The sequence below is a fragment of the Paramormyrops kingsleyae genome, chromosome 8 (genome assembly GCF_048594095.1).
Source record: "Paramormyrops kingsleyae isolate MSU_618 chromosome 8, PKINGS_0.4, whole genome shotgun sequence".
Taxonomy (NCBI): Eukaryota; Metazoa; Chordata; class Actinopteri; order Osteoglossiformes; family Mormyridae; genus Paramormyrops; species Paramormyrops kingsleyae.
In genome coordinates this window covers 39,222,779-39,249,430 of record NC_132804.1, presented here as the reverse complement: position 1 = coordinate 39,249,430, position 26,652 = coordinate 39,222,779, and the positions used below count along the sequence as shown (strand labels likewise).

General features: G+C 38.8%; 1 protein-coding gene across 5 annotated transcripts in view; it reads left to right on the top strand.

The window, feature by feature from the left end:
* Positions 1-26,652, top strand: part of atp2b4 (ATPase plasma membrane Ca2+ transporting 4) — a 129,817-nt gene that overhangs the window by 64,041 nt on the left and 39,124 nt on the right. For 4 of the 5 annotated variants that reach the window (XM_023795778.2, XM_023795776.2, XM_023795775.2 and 1 more), the window contains 9 exons: positions 8,962-9,540; positions 19,102-19,299; positions 19,542-19,799; positions 20,611-20,736; positions 20,868-20,993; positions 22,933-22,968; positions 25,048-25,227; positions 25,503-25,717; positions 25,851-26,093. In XM_023795778.2, the coding sequence (XP_023651546.1) occupies positions 9,345-9,540; positions 19,102-19,299; positions 19,542-19,799; positions 20,611-20,736; positions 20,868-20,993; positions 22,933-22,968; positions 25,048-25,227; positions 25,503-25,717; positions 25,851-26,093 (1,578 nt within the window). In that variant the 5' untranslated portion in view covers positions 8,962-9,344. Of the gene's footprint in view, positions 1-8,961; positions 9,541-13,002; positions 13,136-19,101; positions 19,300-19,541; positions 19,800-20,610; positions 20,737-20,867; positions 20,994-22,932; positions 22,969-25,047; positions 25,228-25,502; positions 25,718-25,850; positions 26,094-26,652 lie in introns of those variants that run through there. The other variant, XM_023795781.2, reaches the window with a different exon arrangement.

Genomic DNA, 26,652 nt, shown 5'->3' with positions numbered 1-26,652 from the left:
ACCTGGCAGATGAAATTTAACATAGACAAATGTAAGGTACTCCATGTAGGGAGCAGAAATATAAAGTACAGGTATTTTATGGGACCTACTGAAATAAAGGTAGCTGATTATGAGAAAGACCTTGGTGTGTATGTTGATGCTTCCATGTCTCATTCTCGCCAGTGTGGGGAAGCAATAAAAAAGGCCAATAGGATGTTGGGGTACATCTCCAGGTGTGTGGAGTTTAAGTCAAGGGAGGTAATGCTAAGATTATACAATTCCTTGGTGAGACCTCACCTAGAATATTGTGTACAGGTTTGGTCACCATATCTTAAAAAGGACATAGCGGCCTTAGAAAAGGTGCAGCGTAGGGCCACAAGAATGATTCCTGGTCTTAGAGGAATGTCATACGAGGAAAGGTTATTTGAGCTAAATCTGTTCAGCCTCAAGCAAAGGAGACTGAGGGGGGACATGATCCAGGTCTATAAGATTCTAACAGGTTTGGATGCTGTTCAACCGAATAGTTACTTCAGCATTAGTTCAAATACAAGAACTCGTGGCCATAGGTGGAAATTAGCGGGAGAACATTTCAAACTGGATTTAAGGAAGCACTTCTTTACACAGCGTGTAGTCAGAGTATGGAATAGTCTTCCTGATAACGTAGTGCAAGCTGAATCCTTGGGTTCCTTTAAATCAGAGCTAGATAAGATTTTAACAACTCTGAGCTATTAGTTAAGTTCTCCCCAAGCGAGCTCGATGGGCCGAATGGCCTCCTCTCGTTTGTATAGTTCTTATGTTCTTATGTTCTTAATGCAATTATCTAATCAACCAATCACATGGCAGTTGCTTCAATGCATTTACGGGTGTGGTCCTGGTCAAGACAATCTCCTAAACTCCAAACTGAATGTCAGAATGGGAAAGAAAGGTGATTTAAGCAATTTTGAGCGTGGCATGGTTGTTGGTGCCAGACGGGCCAGTCTGAGTATTTCACAATCTGCTCAGTTACTGGGATTTTCACGCACAACCATTTCTAGGGTTTACAAAGAATGGTGTGCAAAGGGAAAAACATCCAGTATGCGGCAGTCCTGTGGGCGAAAATGTCTTGTTGATGCTAGAGGTCAGAGGAGAATGGGCCGACTGATTCAAGCTGATAGAAGAGCAAATTTGACTGAAATAACCACTCGTTACAACCGAGGTATGCAGCAAAGCATTTGTGAAGCCACAACACGCACAACCTTGAGGCGGATGGGCTACAACAACAGAAGACCCCACCGGGTACCACTCATCTCCACTACAAATAGGAAAAAGAGGCTACAATTTGCACGAGCTCACCAAAATTGGACAGTTGAAGACTGGAAAAATGTTGCCTGGTCTGATGAGTCTCGATTTCTGTTGAGACATTCAAATGGTAGAGTCAGAATTTGGCGTAAACAGAATGAGAACATGGATCCATCATGCCTTGTTACCACTGTGCAGGCTGGTGGTGGTGGTGTAATGGTGTGGGGGATGTTTTCTTGGCACACTTTAGACCCCTTAGTGCCAATTGGGCATCGTTTAAATGCCACGGCCTACCTGAGCATTGTTTCTGACCATGTCCATCCCTTTATGACCACCATGTACCCATCCTCTGATGGCTACTTCCAGCAGGATAATGCACCATGTCACAAAGCTCGAATCATTTCAAATTGGTTTCTTGAACATGACAATGAGTTCACTGTACTAAAATGGCCCCCACAGTCACCAGATCTCAACCCAATAAGAACATAAGAAATTTACAAACGAGAGGAGGCCATTCAGCCCATCAAGCTCGTTTGGGGAGAACTTAGCTAATAGCTCAGAGTTGTTAAAATCTTATCTAGCTCTGATTTAAAGGAACCCATGGTTTTAGCTTCCACTACAATAGCAGGAAGACTATTCCATACTCTGACTACACGCTGTGTAAAGAAGTGCTTCCTCAAATTTGTTTTAAAATGTTCTCCCGCTAATTTCCACTTATGGCCACGAGTTCTAGTATTTAGACTAATATTGAAATAGTCATTTGGCTGAACAGCATCCAGACCCGTTAGAATCTTATAGACCTGAATCATATCCCCCCTTAGTCTCCTTTGCTCAAGGCTGAACAGATTCAGTTCTGCTAACCTCTCCTCGTAAGACATTCCTCTAAGACCAGGAATCATTCTCGTAGCTCTTCGTTGCACCTTTTCTAAGGCAGCAATGTCCTTCTTGAGGTATGGTGACCAAACCTGCACACAGTATTCTAGGTGGGGTCTTACCAAGGAATTATATAAGTGTAACATCACCTCCCTTGACTTAAACGCCACACATCTAGAGATATAACCCAACATTCTGTTCGCCTTTTTTATTGCTTCCCCACATTGGCGAGAGTGGGACATGGAAGCATCAACATACATACCGAGATCTTTCTCGTAATCAGCTACCTTTATTTCAGTGGAACCCATAAAATATCTGTACTTTATATTTCTGCTCCCTGCATGGATTACCTTACATTTATCTGTGTTAAATTTCATCTGCCAAGTATCAGCCCATTCGCTAATTAAATCCAGGTCCCGTTGAAGCCTCTCTGCTGCTAGATTAGTATCTGCTACCCCGCCCACCTTAGTGTCGTCTGCAAATTTTACCAGTTTACTGTATGTATTCGTGTCAATATCATTAATGTAAATTAGGAACAATAGTGGTCCTAAAATTGAACCCTGCGGTACCCCACTATAAACGGAGGCCCACTGTGACATAGTGCCTCTAATAACTACTCGCTGCTTCCTATCAGTTAGCCAGTTTTTGATCCAAGCTGCCACAGTTCCTAAAATTCCTGCAGCTTTAAGCTTTAACAAGAGCCGTTTGTGGGGGACAACATCAAAGGCTTTCTGGAAATCTAAGTAAATCACATCATAGGCCTTTTTCTGATCAATTTCACTTGTAGCTTCCTCAAAGAACTCAAGCAGATTCGTTAAGCAGGATCTACCTCTCCTAAATCCATGTAACATGAACATAAGATGCATCTTTGGGATGTGGTGGAACGGGAGCTTCGTGCCCTGGATGTGCATCCCACAAATCTCCATCAACTGCAAGATGGTATCCTATCCATATGGGCCAACATTGCTAAAGAATGCTTTCAGCACCTTGTTGAATCAATGCCACGTAGAATTAAAGCAGTTCTGAAGGCGAAAGGGGGTCAAACACCGTATTAGTATGGTGTTCCTAATAATCCTTTAGGTGAGTGTATGTGTGTATATGTATATATATAATTTTTTTTTTCCCATCCTACTTTTCTGTGCAAATCAAAATTTATACATTTCGTGTCAATGTCTAATGACAATAACTTCTGTAGTTGGGTGTGACTTATCTCTAGTCCTCCATTTCAGTTTTGTAACACATTATAGTCAAACACCATGCCAGAAAAGAATGATTTACCATGTAACACATTCCTACAGCATTTGTCTGGTTGTGTGTGAGATGTGGGTCTCTGTTTTTCATTTTTTTCATTTCACAAAGGTGCCAGTAAAATCTGCCTTCCACTCATATGCCTTTTGTATCTTTTTACAATCGAACAATTTATAGGTTGGTTGTAGAGTTATTCATTGTTATTGGGGAATTTTTTAAGTAGAATGGTGTCATTCTATGGACATATTGTACCATAAACAGTGAAAACTAATTTTGTCCATGTAGAAATTTATGTAGATGCATTCAAATTAGGTAAATTGATTCTCTATATCTTCCTGTCCCTTTTCTTATTTATATTTTTTACAGTGACAAATAATGGACTAGAGATGTATAATATTATAAGAATTTTAAGAATAAATATTGCAATATTTATAAGGAAAGAAATGACTTGCAAATTTGTCAACGGTAAACTATATCCATTTAGAGATGGTAATCAACCAGCAGAGTCTGTCAAATAAGTTGTTGTCAGTGATTGTGCTGATACAAAGCAGTACCGATTAAACACTTGTTTGTGCTCAGTATTGTCTCTGTGGAATCCAGAATACTTCCATACATAGTAAGGCAAATGTCTTTTGATGACTAGTTCTTGTTGACTTTTCTCCACCTTACTCATTATTGTTAAATTTCTCACAAACACAGACTTGAATGAATCCAACAACAAAGACAAAAGTGATTATTATTGGCTCAGAGAGCACATGCAGAGCTTATGCAAAAGCAGTGGCGGTAAACAGTACACTGACTTTTAACATATAAGTCATTCCTATATGTTTACTGCAACAAATGATCTTTGGTCCACCATATGATTTTGATTAAATCGTCATACAAACTACACACATTCCTGACGTCAGTGTGTTTTATTTATTAAATAATTTTGTAAAAAAAGCAATTACAGTAGGGAAATAAGTATTTGATACACTGCCAATTTATCAGGTTTTCCCACTTATAAGGAATGGAGAGAACTGTAATTTTCAGCGTTGGTACACCTCAACTGTGAGAGACAGAATCTAAAAAAAAATTCAGAAAATCACATTTGTATGATTTTTAAATAATTAATTTGCGTTTTATTGCATGAAATAAGTATTTGATCACCTACCAACCAGCAAGAATTCTGGCTGTCACATAGGCTTGGGCGGTAATACGGTAATACGGTATACCGCGGGGTCTAAAAATAGCAACGGTATCAATACCGTTATACCGTCATAAAAACAGTGCACTTGTATAGGAGACAAGGATTAAATATTAAATACAATTTATTTAATGCCTAAAAATGCGTATGCGTGGTTGTCATCACGTGGAGGAGAAATAGGTGGGGAAAGATGGCAAGTCGCGCACCAAGTGACTTGGTCTCGAAAAAGAACACAACTTCTGCAGTTTGGCAGTATTTCGGGTTTCGACCGAACGAGAAGGGAGAGGCAGTAAATACGGATTTATTTAATTCATTCAGGTATTTTTATTTGGTTTACGTTAAAAACAATATTGAAAATAAGACTGGAAAGGAGTTTTTGTTTAGGACTATTGCTTTGCAATACTTTTTATAATATGGATATGTTTATGTTAATTCAACTCTGGTTGACTGTTGTGGGTCTATTTGCACTTTTTTATAAGCTGCTCTTTGTTATTAAAAGTTGTTCAGGCGGTGTGATTTAATTTGACTTGTGTGCGCGTCTCTGTGCGAAAACTGTTCTGGATGTTTATGTTAATTTAATGTTGTATTTGCATTTTTTTATAAACTATTTGTTGCTAATAAAAGTTGTTAATATTGTTCTGCATGTTATTTTGTTATTGTTTCAGTATTAGTGTTTGCTATTCAGTTTCTGAACGGTTTAGGCACAAGCCAACAGTTTGGTGATGCTGTCTGAGCCTCACGTCACAATTTTTTAATTATTCACGGTAATACCGTATACCAAGGTCAAATAGGGAGGAGGTTTGACTGGTATCAAAATTTGGATACTGCCCAAGCCTACTCTCACAGACTTGTTAGTTCGTCTTTAAGAAGCCCTCCTATCCTCCACTCATTTCCTGTATTAATTGCACCTGTTTGAACTCTCTACCTGTATAAAAGACACCTGTCCACACACTCAATCAATCAGACTCCAATCTCTCCACTATGGGCAAAACCAAAGAGCTGTCTAAGGACACCAGGGATAGAACTGTAGACCTGCACAAGGCTGGCATGGGGTATAGGACAACAGGCAAACAGCTTGGTGAGAAAGCAACAACTGTTGGTGCAATTATTGGAAAATGGAAGAAACTCAAGATGACTGTCAATCTCCCTCAGACTGGGGCTCCATGCAAGATCTCGCCTCGTGGATTATCAGTGATCATGAGAAAGGTGAAGGATCAGCCCAGAACTACACGGAGGACCTGGTCAATGACCTGAAGAGAGCTAGGACCACAGTCTCAAAGGTTACCATTAGTAACACACTACGCTGTCATGGATTAAAATCCTGCAGCACGCGCAAGGTTCCCCTGCTCAAGCCAGCACATGTCCAGGCCCGTCTGAAGTTTGCCAAAGACCATCTGGATCAAGGTTTCTCAACCCAGTCCTCGGGGACCACCAGACGGTCCACATTTTTGCTCTCTCCCAATTGGCAGGGAATTGGGAGAGAGCAAAAACATGGACCGTCTGGTGGTCCCCGAGGACCGGGTTGAGAAACCCTGATCTGGATGATGCAGAGGAGGCATGGGAGAAGGTCATGTGGTCAGATGAGACCAAAATAGAACTTTTAGGTATAAACTCCACTCGCCGTGTTTGGAGGAAGAAGAAGGATGAATACAATCCCAAGAACACCATCCCAACCGTGAAACATGGGGGTGGAAACATCATGCTTTGGGGGTGCTTTTCTGCAAAGGGGACAGGACAACTGTACCGTATTGAGGATGGATGGGGCCGTGTATCGCGAGATTTTGGGCAACAACCTCCTTCCCTTAGTAAGAGCATTGAAGATAGGTCATGGCTGGGTCTTCCAGCATGACAATGACCCGAAACACACAGCCAGGGCAACTAAGGAGTGGCTTAGTTGAGGAATAAAGTGGCCTTTATTCAAGGTCCAGTCTCCAGACCTGAACCAAATAGAAAATCTATGGAAGGAGCTGAAACTCCATGCCCCGAAACCAGAAAGACCTGGAGAAGATCTATATGGAGGAGTGGGCCAAAATCCCTACTGCAGTGTGTGCAAACCTGGTCAAGAACTACAGGAAACGTCTGATCTCTGTAATTGTAAACAAAGGCTTCTGTACCAAATATTAAGTTCTATTTTTCTATTGTATCAAATACTTATTTCATGCAATAAAATGCAAATTAATTTAAAAATCATTCAATGTGATTTTTCTGGATTTTTTTTTTTTTTTGATTCTGTCTCTCACAGTTGAGCTGTACCAACGATGAAAATTACAGATCTCTCCATTCTTTGTAAGTGGGAAAACTTGATAAATTGTCAGTGTATCAAATACTTATTTTCCCCACTGTATATGTTGCCCCTTTTTTATACCATGGGTACCAAAAAAAATGTAATGTTGGTTCTTCACGAGCTGTGACTTTAATATTATAGCTACAAGGCTCAGCTAAAATTGTAAAATATGTTTCTCTGTAGTGCGATGATATGATGGTATAGTTACCAGTTACAACTGTTTCCATCGCAAGTGTTTCAGACTTATTGCAAGAATCGTGACACTGCACTACATTTACATTTATTTTTATTTAGATTCTTTTGTCCAAAGCAATGTACAAGTGAAGCAAATGGCACATTACAGAAGTACGTGTTGTTAAGGCGTCGACTAGGCGTAGGTACAGCTAGGCTGAGCTTTTAATGAATGCCCAGGTACAAGTTGAATATTTGGCACTAATACTGTAATGACAGAACAAAACCAGCAAGTGCCTGTCACGCGATGCCTGCATGTACTAACTGAAATGGTCTTAGGCCTAACAGCTTTCACCTGAATGCATTTAGTCGTTTCATTTTAAGGAAAGAGCCTGTAGCCTTAATGTTTTGAGCTCTCCAGGTGCTGCAGCAGTTTCTGATCTAAACATAGACACAAAGAATTTAAAATTCTGCAGACATCAGCTTTTATATAGTTATTTATGATTCTTATAGCAAAATTGTGAAAGCATAGTAGAACCTTTGTCTGCCACCCCACCCAAAGCAAGTCTAACAAGGATATTTCTGTTTATTTCAGTTAGTTAATAGGTGTGATCAGATGACTATAATTGTGAAGAATGCAATGAGTGAGCTTTCTTATAAAGTGTTATTTTCCTTTTATAGTAATTTTACCCATTTTTAACTATTTGATTGGTATGTACTGTTTATATTTTAAAATGCTTTAAACCTATGTAGGGTGTTGTGTTTTCTGACTGTTTTCTGAATGTTTGATGCTGTCAAGGAAATATATAAACCCCTCAGACAGCAGAGTCTGCTGTCAAGATTTCAGTCTAGAACCTGGCATGTGCCCTCTTCCCTCAGATTGTTTAGAAAATCCAGTGCTTGGAAGTAGCCGGTAGGGCTGGGTGATATGACAATAGTACTGATTGTCGACTATATAGTAGAAGTAGCTCAATGTCGATATTTAACAGTGACTGACTGACAATTACCACCTTTGTCAGGGAAGTAGACTAAGGATACACACAAACCAAGATAACACTGATGTATAATTCAGCTTTCAGTTCAGCCTAGAGCTGTGTGCATCACCTCTGTCTGTCTCTGTCTCTCTGTCTGTCTCTCTGTCTCACTGTCTGTCTCTCTCTATGAACACAGGTATTGGGACACTTGCTCAGCTATGGGTGCCCATTCCATGAAGTTCCCCACGCACATTAGTTGTGCTGGGGTTAATTCCAGAATTCCAGAGGAAGTTTGGAACTCTGCAGTTGGAGTCAACAGAATATTGCTGACTTTTATACACTATGCATCTCAGCACTCAGCTACCCCGCTTTTATTTCTACACCCTTCGACTTATAATACCAATAATGCCACTTACAGTTCACCATGGAATATTGAGAAGAAGAGATTTCACAAACTGACTTATTGCATAGGTGGCATCCTATGACTGTATCATGCTTGAATTCACTGAGTTCTTTAGGACAAACCATTCTTTCACAAATGTTTGTAAACCTGACTGCATGGCTAGGTGCTTGATTTTATACACTAGTGGTTATGGTTTTAAATGAAACACCTGAATTCAATGATTGAGAGATGTGTCCCAATACTTTTGTCCATATAGAGAATATTACATTTTGGGGAACAAATGTCCCTACAATGTGATACAAATCTGTTATTTTAACATTGTAGGCATGACCTTTTTGGTCCCCACAAGGGGAAACTCCAAAATCTGTTACTGCAATCATAAACTTGTCATTGCTGGAATTAGAGTTTTGCCCACAGAAATTAATGGACGTTCTTCACAGAGATATAAATACATACTTGTGAGTTTGTGTGTGTGTGTGTGTGCTATGAGATTAAATGCAAAATAAGAAATGTAACTTCCCTACAGAAAACTGTTTCTAAAAATCCTTTCATGTTTTTTTTACAGATATTTAAACTGAGAAGTCTGAAGAAGATGTTTCCTGTTTTTTGTTAGAAATTGCTACCACTATTGTAACATGCACTTTATGGTTAGGCTTTATTCAGGAATATCCATCACAGCTAAAGTTTGCTCCCGTTTCCAGCACCAAGAGTTGGAAAAAAAAGGTTTAGGCGAGTCCTCTTTAAACTAACACTCTAAGAAGAGTTTATGCCCTTAGGTAAAAGTGGAGGTCAAGGAGAGGGCATAATAGGGCTTTAACAAGTGCTCTACACCAGACGAGGACCTCTTATCTAGTTTCATTACTTTTATTGTTGCGATTGTGACCATCTAATCTGAATAATATACAGCACTGAATTCAAGCAATTACCCTGATACACAATCAGTGCAAGATGGCCAACAACACTGCTGACCACCTGCCTGGGAACTCAGTTGTAGAGGGAAACCACAATGGGGAATTTGGCTGCACAGTGAAGGAGCTCCGGGAGCTGATGGAGTTGAGGAGCGCCGAGGCTGTCACCAAGATCCAGAATAACCACGGAGATGTGCAGGGCCTGTGTCATAGGCTGAAGACATCTCCCATTGAGGGTAGGAGACCTGCTGAAACCATTTTGATTCTGTTAACCACTAATTTTGGGAAATCTTGATCAATTTCCATATTAGATCAAGAGTTGAAATATGTAATACATTGCTAAGTACAATAAATACAATGGGAGAAACTTCCTTTCGCTTTCGTGGTTGTATAACACCACAATGTTTTACATTTATGCAACAATTGTCTCTCCTATTTAAAAGATCGGCTTTCATCAGTGGTTAGTGGTTCAGCAAGGGATTCCTGATGGAGCCACAGCTCTTACTTTAATATTGTCTAAACTTTAACTGATTTACATATAAGTATATCTTTTATTATACAAAAGTGTTCAATGTGTCTGATTATTAATGATGCACTGATAAAGAACTTTCTAGCCAATACCGATAACTGGTTATTTTGAAAACCGACACCGATTGTTTGGGAAGTTCTGTTTAAATAAGTTTAAAGGGACACTCCACCCAAATAAATAAATTAAAATATATAAATAAATATATATAACACTAACTCTGGCATAAAACATCAGTCACAAAGCATTATATTTTATAACTGTATACATCTTATTAGAGGTGGATGATAAATCGATTTTATCGATTAATTCGAATTTACAGTTCAGGACGATGTGTTTTTATGAAAATTGATTTTATTACTTATTTTACACGCGAGCGCCAAAAGCGGAACTAATGCGATGCACCGTTCTTCACAGGTAAATTAGCACGGCGCACCCAAACACACTAACGGATTCACAAACAATATGGCAATGGTTCGGTTTTGCGCTGTCGGACACAGACAAAACAAGTCCTTGTTGCAAAGTCTGTTTTAAAACTGTTTTAACCAAAGGAAGCAGCACGACAAATTTATTCCAGCACCTAAAGCAGAGGCACACAGTGGAGTGGGAGAAGTGCAGCTCCCAGCGAAATGAAATTAGCCGCAGCTCCAGCACAACATCCGAAGTTAAGCAAGCAACCGTCCCTGACACGTTTTCGAACTGTGTGTCATATAAGAATGGGGCACGTTGGAAGGCGATAACAAAAGCTGTCACGATGTATATTGCAAAAGACATGGTGCCCATATATATTGTGGAAAAGCCGGTATTCATTAACATGCTAAAAGTTTTTACAAGTTTCTAAAAGTGTTTACAATGGCGTGGTCTGCCATCTCACTTACAAGCATCTTTTTTGGCTTGTCAGATTGCACTTTAACTCTAAAGTAAAAAAAAAAAAAAATGAAATTAAAACTTGTTTTGAGCCATTTATTTGTCATCTGTAGTTTGATTTTGAGTAGCGGAGGGGGAAAGCGATTAAAATCGAAAATCGGATTATTATTAATTGGAGATTTTTTAGGCCATATCGCCCACCTCTACATTTTATATATTTATAACAGAGAAGAGCTGATCATCTAGTGTGATAAGCAGCGCAATACATTTTGATTCTGCGCTGTCTGCACTGAATATTCTTTTGCAATCAAATGCTTGCATAACTTATTTGGCAGTACTGCAGCCTTCTTTCAGTGGAACAGATTTGTTTTTCAGAAACTCTTCATACTCTTCACTGCCTAGCCTTAAGGTGAACAATCAAATTTGTTGTGTCTATGTTTATTAGTAGATCCTCCTCATGAAATTTTAGCAGAGCAATTTTTGCAAAATCCATTTTTTACGTTGTTTTCACTAATGTTAAAATAATTCCACACAGCTGACATTTTTCTGTTTAGTACGTGAGCAAAGCGATATAGGTCACCATTTTAAAGGAAAATATTGGAGGTAAATATAGGCTCATTGTTAACTATGTGCCAATGGCCGATTGTTGCTGTATTGGCTTATACAAATAGTTGGCTGATATTCTACTGAATATTTTAAAATGCAAAAGAACAGAGTAAACACTCAGCTAATGTATTCATTTAGAAATAAAACCATAGATTATTGCAATATTTGATTCACAACTCATCTGTGATGGTGCTCCAATTAAGACCCATTACATAATTGCAATGCAGATTTGACAAAGCTCTGTTCTTACCTCCAGGCAGCCGACATAATATATGGCCATTCTAGTTTATGCCAGTACTGGAATTTATTCCACGCTGTTTTCTAATTACTTCATACATCATCACTCAGATCCATTTAGTAATCAAGGGACATATTTACAGACATCTCCCCCCACACAAGAAATTACTCATTTTAATGATAAATCCATAACTATGTTTTCCCTTTTGCCCCTAAATGGTGGAGTGGGTGGAAAAAAGCAATATAAAAGTAAGATTAAATAAACCTCATTGGAAGTACACAAATGAGGTGCAGAGAACATTAATTTTAAGGAAATTACTTTTTTTAGGCCTAGTTTAGGAAAATGAGATTCCAAAGTAACAAGGTCTTAAGATGTAACGTGCCGTAACAGAGATATTGTGAATTCAAGAATCTGCAAAATGGTATTTATTATGCATTGTGAGTTCATTCCCCAGCTGCCTCATGCAAGAATCTACTTCTGTACAAATTGCACAATATGTTCACTGGACCCATTATCTTGGTTAATACCTGTTACTACTTTATCATGGACTGCAAAGCTATATACAAAGAATGAGTGATGTGGTTAGTCTGGATATCAGAATGGATTACACTACAAAAAGAAAGAAAACAAAACAACTTTTACTGGCTTTGTTATCCTGCTTTACCTGACTGTCATTAATTTTTCTATTAATCTTAAAATGCTTTGCTGTAGTTAGTGTACTATAAATTAGAGCCATCCAGGTTATGTTTACCTTAATATAACAGCTCGATGCAGTAACAGTCATGAATGGTTGCAGCATAATGCACATATAAGGATGTCAAGTACTAAAAAGGAAATAAACATATTTAGAGAGAATGCCTTGGACAATAATGGTTGGATGTTTTCAGGCCAGATGTACAAAGTCAGTCATTTGCCGTTGGCCTAGGGTTTTAATAAATTAACAAACTGCCAAGCTAAATGCAAATTCTTCATAATAATTAATCAAAATACTTTTTAAAAGACATTTTCAAACATATTTCATTGATGTGTACTTACTGCCGCAGTAAGGGTGAACTTGCAACTTATGGGGTTCCTTGAAACTGCATCATCTCGATTGCATCATCAGCCTAACAGCTGAGCAATACGTCACAGGCGAAAGAAATTTCGCATGAGACTACCTTGTATACATATGAACTTCCTTGCATTTGAGCATGGTTATTTATTTATTTGACAGTCCAGTGGCCTGTAATACTAAGAGAGGTTACTGGCTTATTGGGGTAACTTGTCGGATTTAATGTACCACAGTTTAAATGGACTTCATATTCATTCACTTACATTTTGCCCAGACTACCTTAAATCCCAAAAGTTACCCCGATAAGCAAGTAATCCTGCTTCGTAGTAAAGGCCACAGGAGGCTGCTATTTGCAGTCACACCCCTCTAGTTATCCTCGTCTTTCCCTTGAGATCTCACATTAGGATCACAGTGTCGACTGAGAGTACCCTGAGAGTGCCGATGTAGTATATTCTCTTTGAACATAAGGCAATCCTGCAATGCCCAGGAATCAAAGCAGCTGTTCAGGCCATATTGGACAGTTTGTATTCCTGCCTTTTACAGGTAAGTGAAGCAGAATGTGTAACATACATAAACAGTGAAAACTGACCTTGCATGCTGTGAGGGTACTTTGGAGCATTATTTGATGTTGTTTTTTTATTGGTGAGGTTCTGCCGTGTCACAAATGTTAGAAAAATGTGTTTGTCAGACAAGGTGGCATAAATAAAGCTTTTTATATGTGTTTATGTGTATATATAGTTATCCAAACATTATGTTTTTTGAAAATAAACCAAATGCTGACATCACTTTTTATAACTGAATAACTGAACCAAGATTCAAAGTCCAAACATGGCACAAAATTTGTTGCAGTCGGTGAGCTGGTCTGTGAACTATGTTTAAAGAAAAGGTCCTTAGCAGGCAGTTGATGGGGGTTGTGTGTAGTTTTTGCAGTAGAGTGTGATCCTGGCAGAACTCTGGGTGGGATATATGCTGGTAGTACAGCACAGCACTGAGTTGAGTGCGAAAATGAGAACTGGCCTGTAGCCAGTAGGTCCCTGCACCTCTTTTACCCATGTGAGCACTAGCTGCAGAACCTTTATAGTGCTCTAGAGTAATGTAGAGGAAAAACAAAGAAAACTAGGCATGATGGGAAGGCTGACTTCTCCAGTTTGTAGGTGTGTCCCTTTTAAGGTGGAACTACTGTTTTCTGTTTGTCTGTTTGCCTAATCTTGTTGTCTTAATTTGAAAAGTTGGCACTTCAAACATTAAAAACTAACTGTTCCTCAGTGTTTTTTATCATTCATACCATTTTATAACAATTTCCTCTTTACGGCCTTTCTGCTTGACCTTGATAAAGTGCTGAGTCATTAAATAAAGCATTCAGAAAACTTCTCTGTCATTAGTCTTATTTAGCATCATCAGACTTCAGAGGAGTAAGTTGTTCAGGTGGCCAGAGGATGCATGCAACTTCAGTTGTTTGTTCAGTGTATATGTGTAGACACCCTGGTTAGCAATAGTGAGAGAACGCATTGTAACATTGTAAAAATCAGTACTGCAAGTAGGATTGATGTACAGTAGTTTAGCATTATCCTTCTTGTGATGACCAAGCAAATGCTTCTTGGTATTTAGCCCAACCCACCCTGTGTAGAGGTGTGAAAAAGTTTAGTTTCCCCAGCCCCCCCACATACACCTACCTTCTTTCCTGAGCCGGTGACAGCTTTGCTCTCCCCTGCCATGAAGATCGGTTAGCAATCTCTGATATGTGTGGGTGGTCACTTGCTACCCTTTTCATAAGGCTCTGCGTCAGTCAGGCAGCTTGCAGTCCCACTCTCCAGCAGGTCCTGTAGTGAGCCAGGTGTGTAAGCCAAGGGTATAAACTGACAGAAAATGGGGTGGAAATGTCAATGACAAACAATGGCCTGACAACAGCTGTGGTCTGGATTATTTTGGACTAATAAAATGTAAAACACAAAAAACAGTAATGAAACTTGAGTAAACAGAGACCTTAGGGAAAATGTGTCATGAATAGACTGTTTGATTTTTATTTCTCTATTCAGCTGTGAGCCTTGGGAGAAGTCCCAATCTTGTAAAAGAGTCTGGACCATTCAAATCAGTCCAGGGCTGGAAGTGCCTCTGCAGACCATTAATGCCAAAGCAGAGAAGGAGTGAGGAGGCTTACTGAACCCCCAAATGGGTATTGACCAGTCTGAAATCACTTAAATAAGATGGACCGTAGATTGTGAGTATTTTGACTTCAATATTTAGGGTCAGATCGAAACATATTGGCATTAGGGCTGTGCGATATGATGATATATATCAGATGACAAAATAAAAACGTAACATTTCATGTTATGATCTATCGTTTATTTCCTGGTGTCGCAAAATACACTGTTTACGGCAACATTTTTTCATCATCATGCAAGGTTACACACCACAACATGGGATGTGGTACTTGCATGGAAGATATTATTGGACTTTATTATTTGCAACCCACAGAAGACAATCCACAAACATGTACCATGATCCACAAATATTTAACTGTCCACAAATGTATTTTTTTATTTGTATTGCGTAAAATCATATTCACAAACATAGAGAGCATTTTTTACACGTGAAACGTGTTTTGCTCATTTGTGGATCACGTCCTGTATATTTGAGGATTGTGTTACATTTGTGACTTCTCTCCTATTTATTTGTGGATTTTTTTCCAGTTCATACTGCTACAGTACCCCTAAGAGGTCTGGGTGAGAAAATATTTTTTGATATAGTTTTGCAATAGTTTTGCGATCCCACTACATTTGCCCACTTCATATTTGCTGAAGCTAAACCTTAACTATGACACCTGGATAAAGTTAGCTTTATATTCAGTATTCTGGCTGTAACATCTTTTAACAAAAGCAAGCAACATCCATTGGTTTTTCAGATTTCTTTATGGCCAAATTTTAATCAATATTTCAATGTTTCACTCTCTCTCACTTAAACTCAAAGCGACGGGTATTTTAGGAACTGTAGCGACCTGGATTGATAACTGGTTAACGGATAGGAAGCAGCGAGTAGTTATTAGAGGCTCAATGTCACAGTGGGCCTGCGTTCATAGTGGGGTACCGCAGGGTTCAATTTTAGGACCCCTTTTGTTCCTAATTTACATAAATGATATAGACACCAATATATACAGTAAACTGGTGAAATTTGCAGATGACACCAAGGTGGGTGGTGTAGCAGATACTGAACTAGCGGCTCAGCAGCTACAGCGGGATCTAAATTTAATTAGTGACTGGGCTGACACCTGGCAGATGAAATTTAACATAGACAAATGTAAGGTACTCCATGTAGGGAGCAGAAATATAAAGTACAGGTATTTTATGGGACCTACTGAAATAAAGGTAGCTGATTATGAGAAAGACCTTGGTGTGTATGTTGATGCTTCCATGTCTCATTCTCGCCAGTGCGGGGAAGCAATAAAAAAGGCCAATAGGATGTTGGGGTATATCTCCAGGTGTGTGGAGTTTAAGTCAAGGGAGGTAATGCTAAGATTATACAATTCCTTGGTGAGACCTCACCTAGAATATTGTGTACAGGTTTGGTCACCATATCTTAAAAAGGACATAGCGGCCTTAGAAAAGGTGCAGCGTAGGGCCACAAGAATGATTCCTGGTCTTAGAGGAATGTCATACGAGGAAAGGTTATTTGAGCTAAATCTGTTCAGCCTCAAGCAAAGGAGACTGAGGGGGGACATGATCCAGGTCTATAAGATTCTAACAGGTTTGGATGCTGTTCAACCGAATAGTTACTTCAGCATTAGTTCAAATACAAGAACTCGTGGCCATAGGTGGAAATTAGCGGGAGAACATTTCAAACTGGATTTAAGGAAGCACTTCTTTACACAGCGTGTAGTCAGAGTATGGAATAGTCTTCCTGATAACGTAGTGTAAGCTGAATCCTTGGGTTCCTTTAAATCAGAGCTAGATAAGATTTTAACAACTCTGAGCTATTAGTTAAGTTCTCCCCAAGCGAGCTCGATGGGCCGAATGGCCTCCTCTCGTTTGTATAGTTCTTATGTTCTTATGTTCTTAACACCAACATGATGCATAATCACACCCTGGACTTAAGGAAGAGTGGCTGCGGCCAACAGAGCCATGAATAATCCAGTGGACGATAAGATGGGGCTTGAAGTGACACTGACTGGCAAAATGACCTGAAACCTAAAGCTGGACAACTGTCCAGAGTTGCCAAATTAGGGGCATGATACGCAAATTATGGAGGCAAACAATGGATTAATTGAGAAGTATTCATCTGCAAACAATGGCTCCTCGCCCTTACCTGCCCTAGATTTAAAGTCTCTCCCTAAACTGCTTTGTGTCAGGGAGGCTTGGAAAACTGGGGGATGAAGTGTAGTGTTCAGAAAAGTACAGACAAAAGTCAGAATGTAGCATATTTTATTTACTTCATTTTTATGAAATGTACACTCACTGACCATTTTATTAGGTGCACCTCTTCAACTGCTTGTTGAAGAAAATATCTAGTCATCAAATCATATGTCGGCAGCACTGTCTGTAAATCATGCAGATACAGGTCAGGAGCTTCAGTTAATGTTCACATCAAACCCCAGAAGGGGGAGGAAAGGTGATTTAACTGACTTTGAATGTGGCATGTTTGGTGGTGCCCTGCTTATTTCAAGATTAACTCTGTACTTTCAGTATCCTACATAAGATAATATAAACTCTGGTTTGTAACTGAAATGTGTTTTCCGGTTTTGTTAAAATTTATATATTCAGTTTTTTTACATCCTTACAGTTATGAAGGGTATGGTGCATCAAGATAACAGCTAGTAAGGTAACCATTAATTCATCTAATAATATAGCTGTTTGGTTATAAAATGAAAAACACATGAGTTGGAGTTGCCAAATTGTAGGTGTGAATGTGAATGGTGTGTGCCTGCAATAGGTTGGCACCCCATCCTAGGTTATTCCCTGCCTTGCACCTGTTGCTTTCGGGATAGGCTCCAAACCCCCACAGTCCTGCATAGAACAAGTGGGTATATAAAATGGATTGATGGATGCTTCTAGTAGAATGTTCTATGCTACATATATTAAATACCCGTAGCTTTGTGCATTTTTGAGATGTTGTATCCAAATGTACATAATTTATTTACAAGCTTTTCATTATTAAATGACAGATTAAATTTCTCCTTATAGTTCTAAGTTAACAGTCTGTGTTAATAGCATTCTTTTCAAGAACCTGTTAATTGTTTTATATGCTCTAATTCATCAATACCTTTACCAAAGAAGACTCTGGGAAAGATATGTTAATATTGTTGGTAACACTTTCTATGAATGTCATGTCTATAAGAATCTATGAACACATTCATAATACGTTATAATTCATTCATAAAGCCTTATAAATAAGTATTTATAAAAATTAACACATTATAGCCATGTTTATTTTTCATTATGAAGCTCTTATTGTAACACTTTCTATGAATGTGATGTTTACAAGAATTTATGAGCACATTCATATTACATTATAATGCATTCATAAAGCATTATAAACACGTTTATAAATACATTGCTCAAAAAAAATGGAACACTTTTTAATCAGAGTATAACATCAAGTCAATTAAACTTCTGGGATATTGACGTGTTCAGTTAAGTAGCAGAGGGGGTTGTTAATCGGTTTCAGCTGCTTTGATGTTAATGAAATTAACAACAGGTGCACTAGAGGGGCAACAATGAGACGACCCCCAAAACAGGAATGGTTTAACAGGTGGAGGCCACTGACATTTTTCCCTCCTCATCTTTTCTGACTGTTTTTTCACTAGTTTTGCATTTGGCTACAGTCAGTGTCACTACTGGTAGCATGAGGTGATACCTGCACCCTACAGAGGTTGCACAGCACAGTCCAACTCCTCCAGGATGGCGCATCAATACATGCCAATTGCCAGAAGGTTTGCTGTGTCTCCCAGAACAGTCTCAAGGGCAAGGAGGTGATTCCAGGAGACAGGCAGTTACTCTAGGAGAGCTGGACAGGGCTATAGAAGGTCCTTAATCTATCAGCAGGACCAGTATCTGCTCCTTTGTGCAAGGAGGAACAGGATGAGTACTGCCAGAACCCTACAAAATGACCTCCAGCAGGCCACTGGTGCGAATGTCTCTGACCAAACAATCAGAAACAGACTTATTGTTATCCACAAAGGCCCAATGTGTATGTAGATTTTTGGGATAGCCTTTAGATCAGCTGTTGAAACCCAAGTGTGAAGACTCTTCAGTCAATCAGTCATCTAATTAGTAATCTAATTATGGAGTTGCAGCTAAAACCAGCATACACAGCAGCTCTTTCTGGGTAAGATTGGCCACCTTGCTGTAATGCTTTATTAATTCTTATACCAGCTATTATGATGGTATCTATAATGAATTGTAGATGACAGGTTTAAATAAAGCGTTACCACATTCTTTTATATGCATTCATAAAAACTGGAAAAGGTATTGCTTTTTTTTTTTTTTATTGTAAAACCGGTATTGTTTTTTCCCTAGGTCTTTCTGGCAACCCTACGGACCTGGAGAAGCGCCACAGCGCATTTGGGAAGAACTTCATTCCGCCCAAGAAACCTAAGACCTTCCTGCAACTTGTATGGGAGGCCCTACAGGATGTCACACTCATTATTCTGGAGATTGCAGCCATCATATCTTTGGGACTTTCCTTCTATCACCCACCAGGGGGCGACAGCGAATGTAAGTTGTTGGGTGGGTGGGGCTTTCCCTGGATGCATGAAAGAAGCCTTTCTTTATTGCTCTAATCTGTGTGTTTTTCTCTTTTTAAGGTAGAGCACAGTCCAAAATTATCTGAATAGCATTAACATTGTGTGATTTTTAATAAGTAGAATTTTGCAATTTCAGGCCGACTATGCTAAATGGTATTACATATATTATTGGTGGTGATAGTTGTGCCTTGTGGTGATATGTTACCTTTCTAGTGTGTGGCCAGGCAGCAGCTGGTGTGGAGGATGAAGGCGAGGCACAGGCTGGCTGGATTGAGGGAGCAGCTATCCTGTTTTCTGTCATTATTGTGGTGCTGGTGACGGCATTCAATGACTGGAGCAAGGAGAAGCAGTTCCGAGGGCTGCAGAGCCGCATTGAGCAGGAGCAGAAATTCACTGTTATCCGGAAGGGCCAGGTCATTCAGATCCCTGTTGCTGAAATAGTGGTGGGAGATATCGCCCAAATCAAATACGGTGAGAAAAGTCATTTGTATATATAACCAGATGGATTATTCTGGGAAGTACACACTTGTATTTTCTTTTATGGCTTCTTTTAACAATTTTCTTTGCATTTTCGTATAGTTTGTATTTCTGAACCCTTTTCTGAACTATAGAAAACACAAAGTGGCTAGTTACATTACAGATAAGATAGATGTCTTCCACTTCATTAAGGAAAATATTGTATGCATTGCAATTTTGAGTAACAGTTTACTTAAAGCACCCATATATAATGCATTATAAATACCTATACAATGTATTATAAGGCTTTCATAAAGTATTATACACATGACTATATTTATTAAAAGGCATAACACATTATAGCTATGTTTGTTATGCATTATGAATGCTTTATGAAGCTCTCATGTGTAATGCACTATAAATACCTTCATAATGTGTTATAATTTCTTATACTGACCATTACAATGCATTATGAAGGATTTCTATAGTGCATTATAGATGAAGGGCATTCATGATGCACAACAAGCAAGTGTTATGCCTTTGTATAAATAGTTATGGATGTGTTTATAATACTTTATGAATGTGTTATTATGCATTATGAAGGTCTCTATAATGCATTATGATGATTGCTTTTAGTGTTACTGAATTTTACAGCATAAATTGCATCTTAGCATAAATTTTGTATATGCACTTGTGAAAATGTAGTAACAGTACAGTGTGTCTGATTTATAATGAACACTCTATCCAATGTAGTCACTACGACAAGAGTGGGTGAGAGGTGGGCTTGTTGGACTAAGCTAAGCTGACCTCATCTGTGTCATCTCAGGTGACCTGTTGCCAGCAGATGGAATCCTGATCCAGGGGAATGACCTTAAGATTGATGAGAGCTCACTAACCGGGGAGTCCGACCAGGTCAAGAAGTCCTTTGAGAAAGATCCCATGCTGCTTTCTGGTGAGAATTTCCCTTCATGCATTACTTGATGAATGATTTTATGTTTTCCAGTGGTCTCGACTTGACAGATATGGTATCTTGCTAATTATTTGTATTGCTTAGTGACTGATGGTCTGTTTCTCTTTCTCTAGGTACTCATGTAATGGAAGGATCTGGAAGGATGGTGGTCAGTGCGGTCGGCCTCAACTCCCAGACCGGAATCATCTTTACACTGTTAGGTGCAGGAGGTGAAGAGGAGGAGAAAAAAGTGAAGAAAGGTATGAAAATCTATCATGAGAAAAGTTCTTTCAGTCTAATCTTCCTGTTTTCAATATGTTCATTTTAACTCTGGGGTACTTTTAAATCAAATGTCATTCATAACCCCATCTACATTTCCCCACTACCACCTCTTCCTGACATTTAGATGCGTGTACTAATGTATAATTGTTATTTTATGTGAAACAATAGAACAAAAAAAAAAAAGTTGTGTGCAGTATTTTTATTATCAACCAACTTTAGTTTGGGCATTTGAGCTGGAATAAATTACAGACTATTGGGGTGCTTTCCTAAGTACATACCAGACATTTTCCAAATTTGTCTTTACCTTCACTTGTCAATGTTTTCTTTGTCGTCTTTTCAACAGTTAATTGCAGTAATTAAATATAAGGGTCCTGTAACTTGTAAGAAACGTTGGAACTGGTGTTAACCAAGCATGTAAATTGAAGCTTCACATTGTTATTAAACAGAGCATACATGTGGAAACTTTTTAAAATCTTTGTATGGGAAACATTTAGTGTACTAGAGCCAAACCAGTTTTGCAAGTTTGCCAGTTTAGCTAATTGGCATTCAGGTTCAGTCATGTGGTATTGATACTATTCTAAATGTATGTTTCAGCAGGGTGGTTTCAGTGTGTTTGACTATATTGGCCAGATCCAGGTGTTTGACAAAGTTAAATCGTTCAGAGATTTTTCCCCCTCAAATTATCTGTTGTATATTTCATTTGTAAATAACTTTTGATTTATTCCTTCTTTTCAGTTTGAATAAGTTGAAGTCCTTAACTCATATTGAGACAGTTTTTATTTGAACTCTTAATGCTATTTACCTTTTCAGCAGTTAATCATGGTGTTCATCAGTTACATTAGCAAAATGGTATTTAACAAATGCATAACAAGCACATTGTTAGTTGCATATCGATCACCTTATGATACAGGTGTATTGGATAATTGCATCTGTTCAAATTATTCCCACATCAGCAAATCATTATTTTTTTAGGAAATTACTATTTAGTTGACCCAAAGTTGTTTTAATAAAGATAAGCATGCATACCAAGGCTAAAGAAACCCAATCATAAATGCAATCCTACTTTCACTGCAGCAGTAAGCCATCAGTACTTGAATGATTTTATTGACACATCCGCTTGTCTGAAGTGATAGCCTTGCAGTCTTTTTCTGTCACATCATGGTTGTGTATGTTCACAAAGAATCTTAACCCAGCTCACTGCCTGGATAGAGCTTACAATCAAGCAGTTCAAAACCTTTTCAATGTAGCCTTCATGTTTTATGTTTTCATCAGAAATGGCATGGTAAAAAATGTATAAAATCAGATTGAATCATGGGGAATTGGTAATACAGAGCGCTTTTAAATGACCTTTAAATCTGTGACTTGGGAATCCTGATAAATGTGGCCTCTGAAACAAATGTGTAAATGTATCAAATATTATATACACACAGTGGGAATGTGTATTTACCTCAAGTAAACCTATTTTGGCACATTACAAAACCTTTGTTGTTTCCATGAAGTTCATTTATGCAGCTAATATTTAGATAAATTTCAGTTTATACCAACCAACTTTAGTTTGGGCATTTGAGCTGGAATAAAATACAGACTATCGGGGTGTGCATGCAACATAGTTCAAGGTAATCTCCCCCAAAAAAGAAAAGCAGGTTACTTCAGTTTCATTGAAGCTTTTCATATTTTTAAATTGTGAAAGTAGAATAGAAGGTAGGAAGCTGCTTTTCAGTAATAAGTGTGCTGCATCTTCGACTATTTCCATTTTACAGGTTTTCAGAAATCTTAATTTCTCTCTGATAGGACAGCTCCTATCAGTTTTATTTGTGACTTTTATCGGTTCATTATATTGGTTCAGTATTATTTTCAGTTTTTTTTTTCTTTCAACCCATGTGATCAGCAGTCCACCCTCTTTCTGTGTTTAAACAGGTAAAAAACAAGCGGCTCCAGAAAATCGCAACAAAGGTAACCCGCCCTCAGACCCTCCCCTGCACATCCAGCAGCAGTCTCGGAGTCCCATCTCAGTATTTCAGTCTTGTTATGGCTCTTTCTCTCACACTCTTACGCTGTCGCTTTTCTCTCCCACCAAGCCTGGAGGAGGTTCTCACCTAGCTTTATATGTAAAAGGGTGCAATTCTCACCTGCAGAAAAACATTGCTGTACTTCATGAAGGCTCATGAGTTCAGTTCATCCAGTAATGTTCTGATGTTGCTATGACATGATTATTTTTCTTTTGAGGAAAAAGACAAATTGTTACCATGGAAGCAGTAAAGTTTTAGGGCTCATGGTTTGTTTATTACAAAATTATTGATATTTTTTCAATGGATTTTAATGTTTAACATTTAGCAGGTTCTCAAAAGGAATTGTCATACTGTGGGACATGAGCTATGAAACCATCTACTTTGCAAGGGTTTTTTTTTTATCATACTGATGTTCTAATCCTGTTTTTGTAATACTATAAATGCTTTATCAAATCTATGTAAAATGGAAAAAGCCATTGTTGACAATTTGCATCTGATAAATGCTATATAATAAAATTTCCAGTAAGGGCCAGGCAGATACGGATGGATTGAGAGTTGCACCCTTGCTTACTGATTGGCTGTGGATCGGTTTGCTCTTCTCACTGTTCTCGCCTCCTTCCAGGATATGCTCAGGACCTCATGCTGTCTTGTAACTTTATCTCACGTCACTGTTTAACTCTTTGCATTGCTCTCAATCGTCTAGAGAGCTTTCAGCTTCTTGTTGTTTTATAATTGATTTTTTTTTCCCCCTTGCTTTTTTTTGTGACACATTCGCCCCCTGTGCGTCTGTCGTGGCATCAGCCAGTCAGTTCGTTAGTCCCGTGTGTGGTTGTTTGGTCAGTCTAGTCGGTTTTGTGTTGTGCCAAGTCAGCTCAGATGCGATGACTCTTGCCCTTCAATTTGTGCTTTAGAGGCTTCATTTAGGAAACCAAATATTCCAGTTCCATGGTCAAGTTCATAGGGCAGGAGCAGCAGAAAAGCAGTAAAATGCTTTATAGGATTTTATTCTGTACCAGGGTTTTTTTTTCATTGAAGTTGCACAGCTGCACTTTAAATATGAAATATTGTATCTTGTTAGGATGCCATATCTGAATTTTCAACTTTCTATTTAGAATCAGGGCTCAGTACCTTTGGCTTTGTTTATTCCTTAAATGAGATTAATAAAGATGAAAAATATTCAGATATGATTGAATTATATGATTTTAAACACAACAGTTTTGACAGAGTTAAAGCTAACTGTATATTTGCAAATGAACCAGCGAAGAACCTACATTCTGCTCTTCAGTGAGACAAAAGGTGTTCTTTCTGCTTATCCCGGGGTACGCTATGGCAACCCACTCTTGTTATTGTCAAGATGTTTCTTTCCAGGACTAAAGTCTTGAAAGGGTGACATTTCTATTCTCTGATGCTTGTACAAAACATTGATGGGCTTTATTAAAGTGCTGTCTGTAATTTGAAAGTAAAAATGTAATTTCTGCATTAAATCTACTGCTTTTTCTCTTTAGGCTATTCTAGAGCTTCAGCGCTCCTGCAGATTCAACTAAACGTGTATTTTATTTGTACCTATAAATCATTTAAACCAAAATAAAGAACATTTTTATTTGTGCTTCTTTTTAGATTAAATAGAACTTAAATAACCAAATGTTTTATGATTTGTAAGAAAGTAATGGTGCATTTAAATTGCTTAAGTGAGACTGGGGACAAATTAATATTTTGGACACTAGTTTTTATACTGGGTTGCTGAAAGTGGTGGTATTTGGATTTGGTAAATTAGAGAAAGTGCTTTCTCATGCTGCTTCGGCCTAACAGTGTTATGCGGTGGCATAGTGAATGGGGAATTGCAGTTCGAGGGGCCTGTTCATACCTCCCGACTGTAGTCAGTATGTCTGGTCCTTGCTCACTTTAACACAGAATTTTGCCCCTCAAATCCCTTTGTTCCCCACATCCCTTTGCCTGTTTCTCTATCCCTGTTTTGATATGCCGCCTCCTTTCCTGCTTCCCCCTAAAAACACCTTACTGACAGCTAAGACCCAAGATGGGATTGCCCTTGAAATCCAGCCACTGAAGAGTGAGGAGGGAGCTGAGTCTGAGGACAAGGAGGAGAAAGAAGAGAAGGAGACCCGGAAAGTCAATGTGACCAAGAAAGAGAAGTCGGTGCTGCAGGGCAAGCTCACCAGGCTGGCTGTGCAGATTGGCAAGGCTGGTGGGTGAATCTGACCTGGGTTTTGAAATGCACTTCAATTTTAGCAATGGCACTGGTTTAATTACAAATTTAATTTCATTTAATTTAAATTTAATTACATTGTTAAAAATAATTGTACAAAAATAAAGCAATGTATAGAGCTGAGTCCAATATGATGAATTTGAAGCAGACAGGCATATAGTTGGAATGAAAGTTATATAGTGACAAATTTAGTTCATGAACATCTCAATGAGACATTTGCAAAGCAATACGTTCTTCCGTGCTCATTTTTTCAGGTCTGATCATGTCTGCTGTAACAGTGATCATCCTCATCCTGTACTTTGTTATCGACACTTTCGGCGTCCAGGGACGCCCCTGGTTGAAGGAATGTACACCCATTTACATTCAGTACTTTGTGAAGTTCTTCATCATTGGCGTGACAGTGTTGGTTGTGGCTGTTCCTGAGGGATTGCCTCTTGCGGTCACCATCTCCCTGGCGTACTCTGTAAAGGTGAGGACCAGGATATCTACTAGTGGTATAGCTGTGCATGATCCATTTCTTGAGTGTAGGGTAACGTCTATTCCACCATGTCCTTGAGTTGGAAACTTCTCTAGGGTGGTTCACCCCCTGCCTGTGATTTTAGAAAATGATGAAGGACAACAACCTTGTCCGGCATCTGGATGCCTGTGAGACCATGGGAAATGCGACAGCCATCTGCTCTGACAAGACGGGTACTCTGACCATGAACCGCATGACGGTGGTGCAGGCTTATATCGGTGACACACACTACCGCACTGTGCCCGAGCCAGAAGTACTGCGACCAGAGACACTGGAGCTGATGGTTAACAGCATTTCCATCAACTCTGCATACACAACCAAGATTCTGGTAAGCAACATCCTGGTGGTCATTCTCAGAATATAAAACTGCCTTGCAGTCAGTGTGCAAGACGTTTGCAGGATGCTGTTGCATAAAAAATATATAAATAAACAAGCGCCCACATATTGTGAGCTAACACAAACTAATCCGTGGTGGAATGGAGTGGTGAGTCATCTGTGTGGGATAGAGGTGAGCTGCTGTGCGACTCAGGAGTGCTAACCAGAAGGTGCTGGGGTAAAAATCCCTGGAAACCATTCGTTTTAAGCAAGGTCACATATTGATCTTTCGTGTTGCATCCCACGCACCTCCTACGCTACAGAAAGTACTTGTAGAATTCGTCTTTGTATGAATATAAATCAGTTGATGGAGTTAAAGAATTTGGGCACTCGTCAGCACTGAATGTATGGACATTGAAATAAACATGTACAAGCTCTGGTTAGTAACACAAATTTGCAATTTGGAATTTCAGTACATGTTTTAGTCCCATTTAGCAGAGATTTATACCACACAACAGTGTCAAACAATTGATTTACTTCCTTAATTTTAGCAGCTATTAATGCTTATCCCT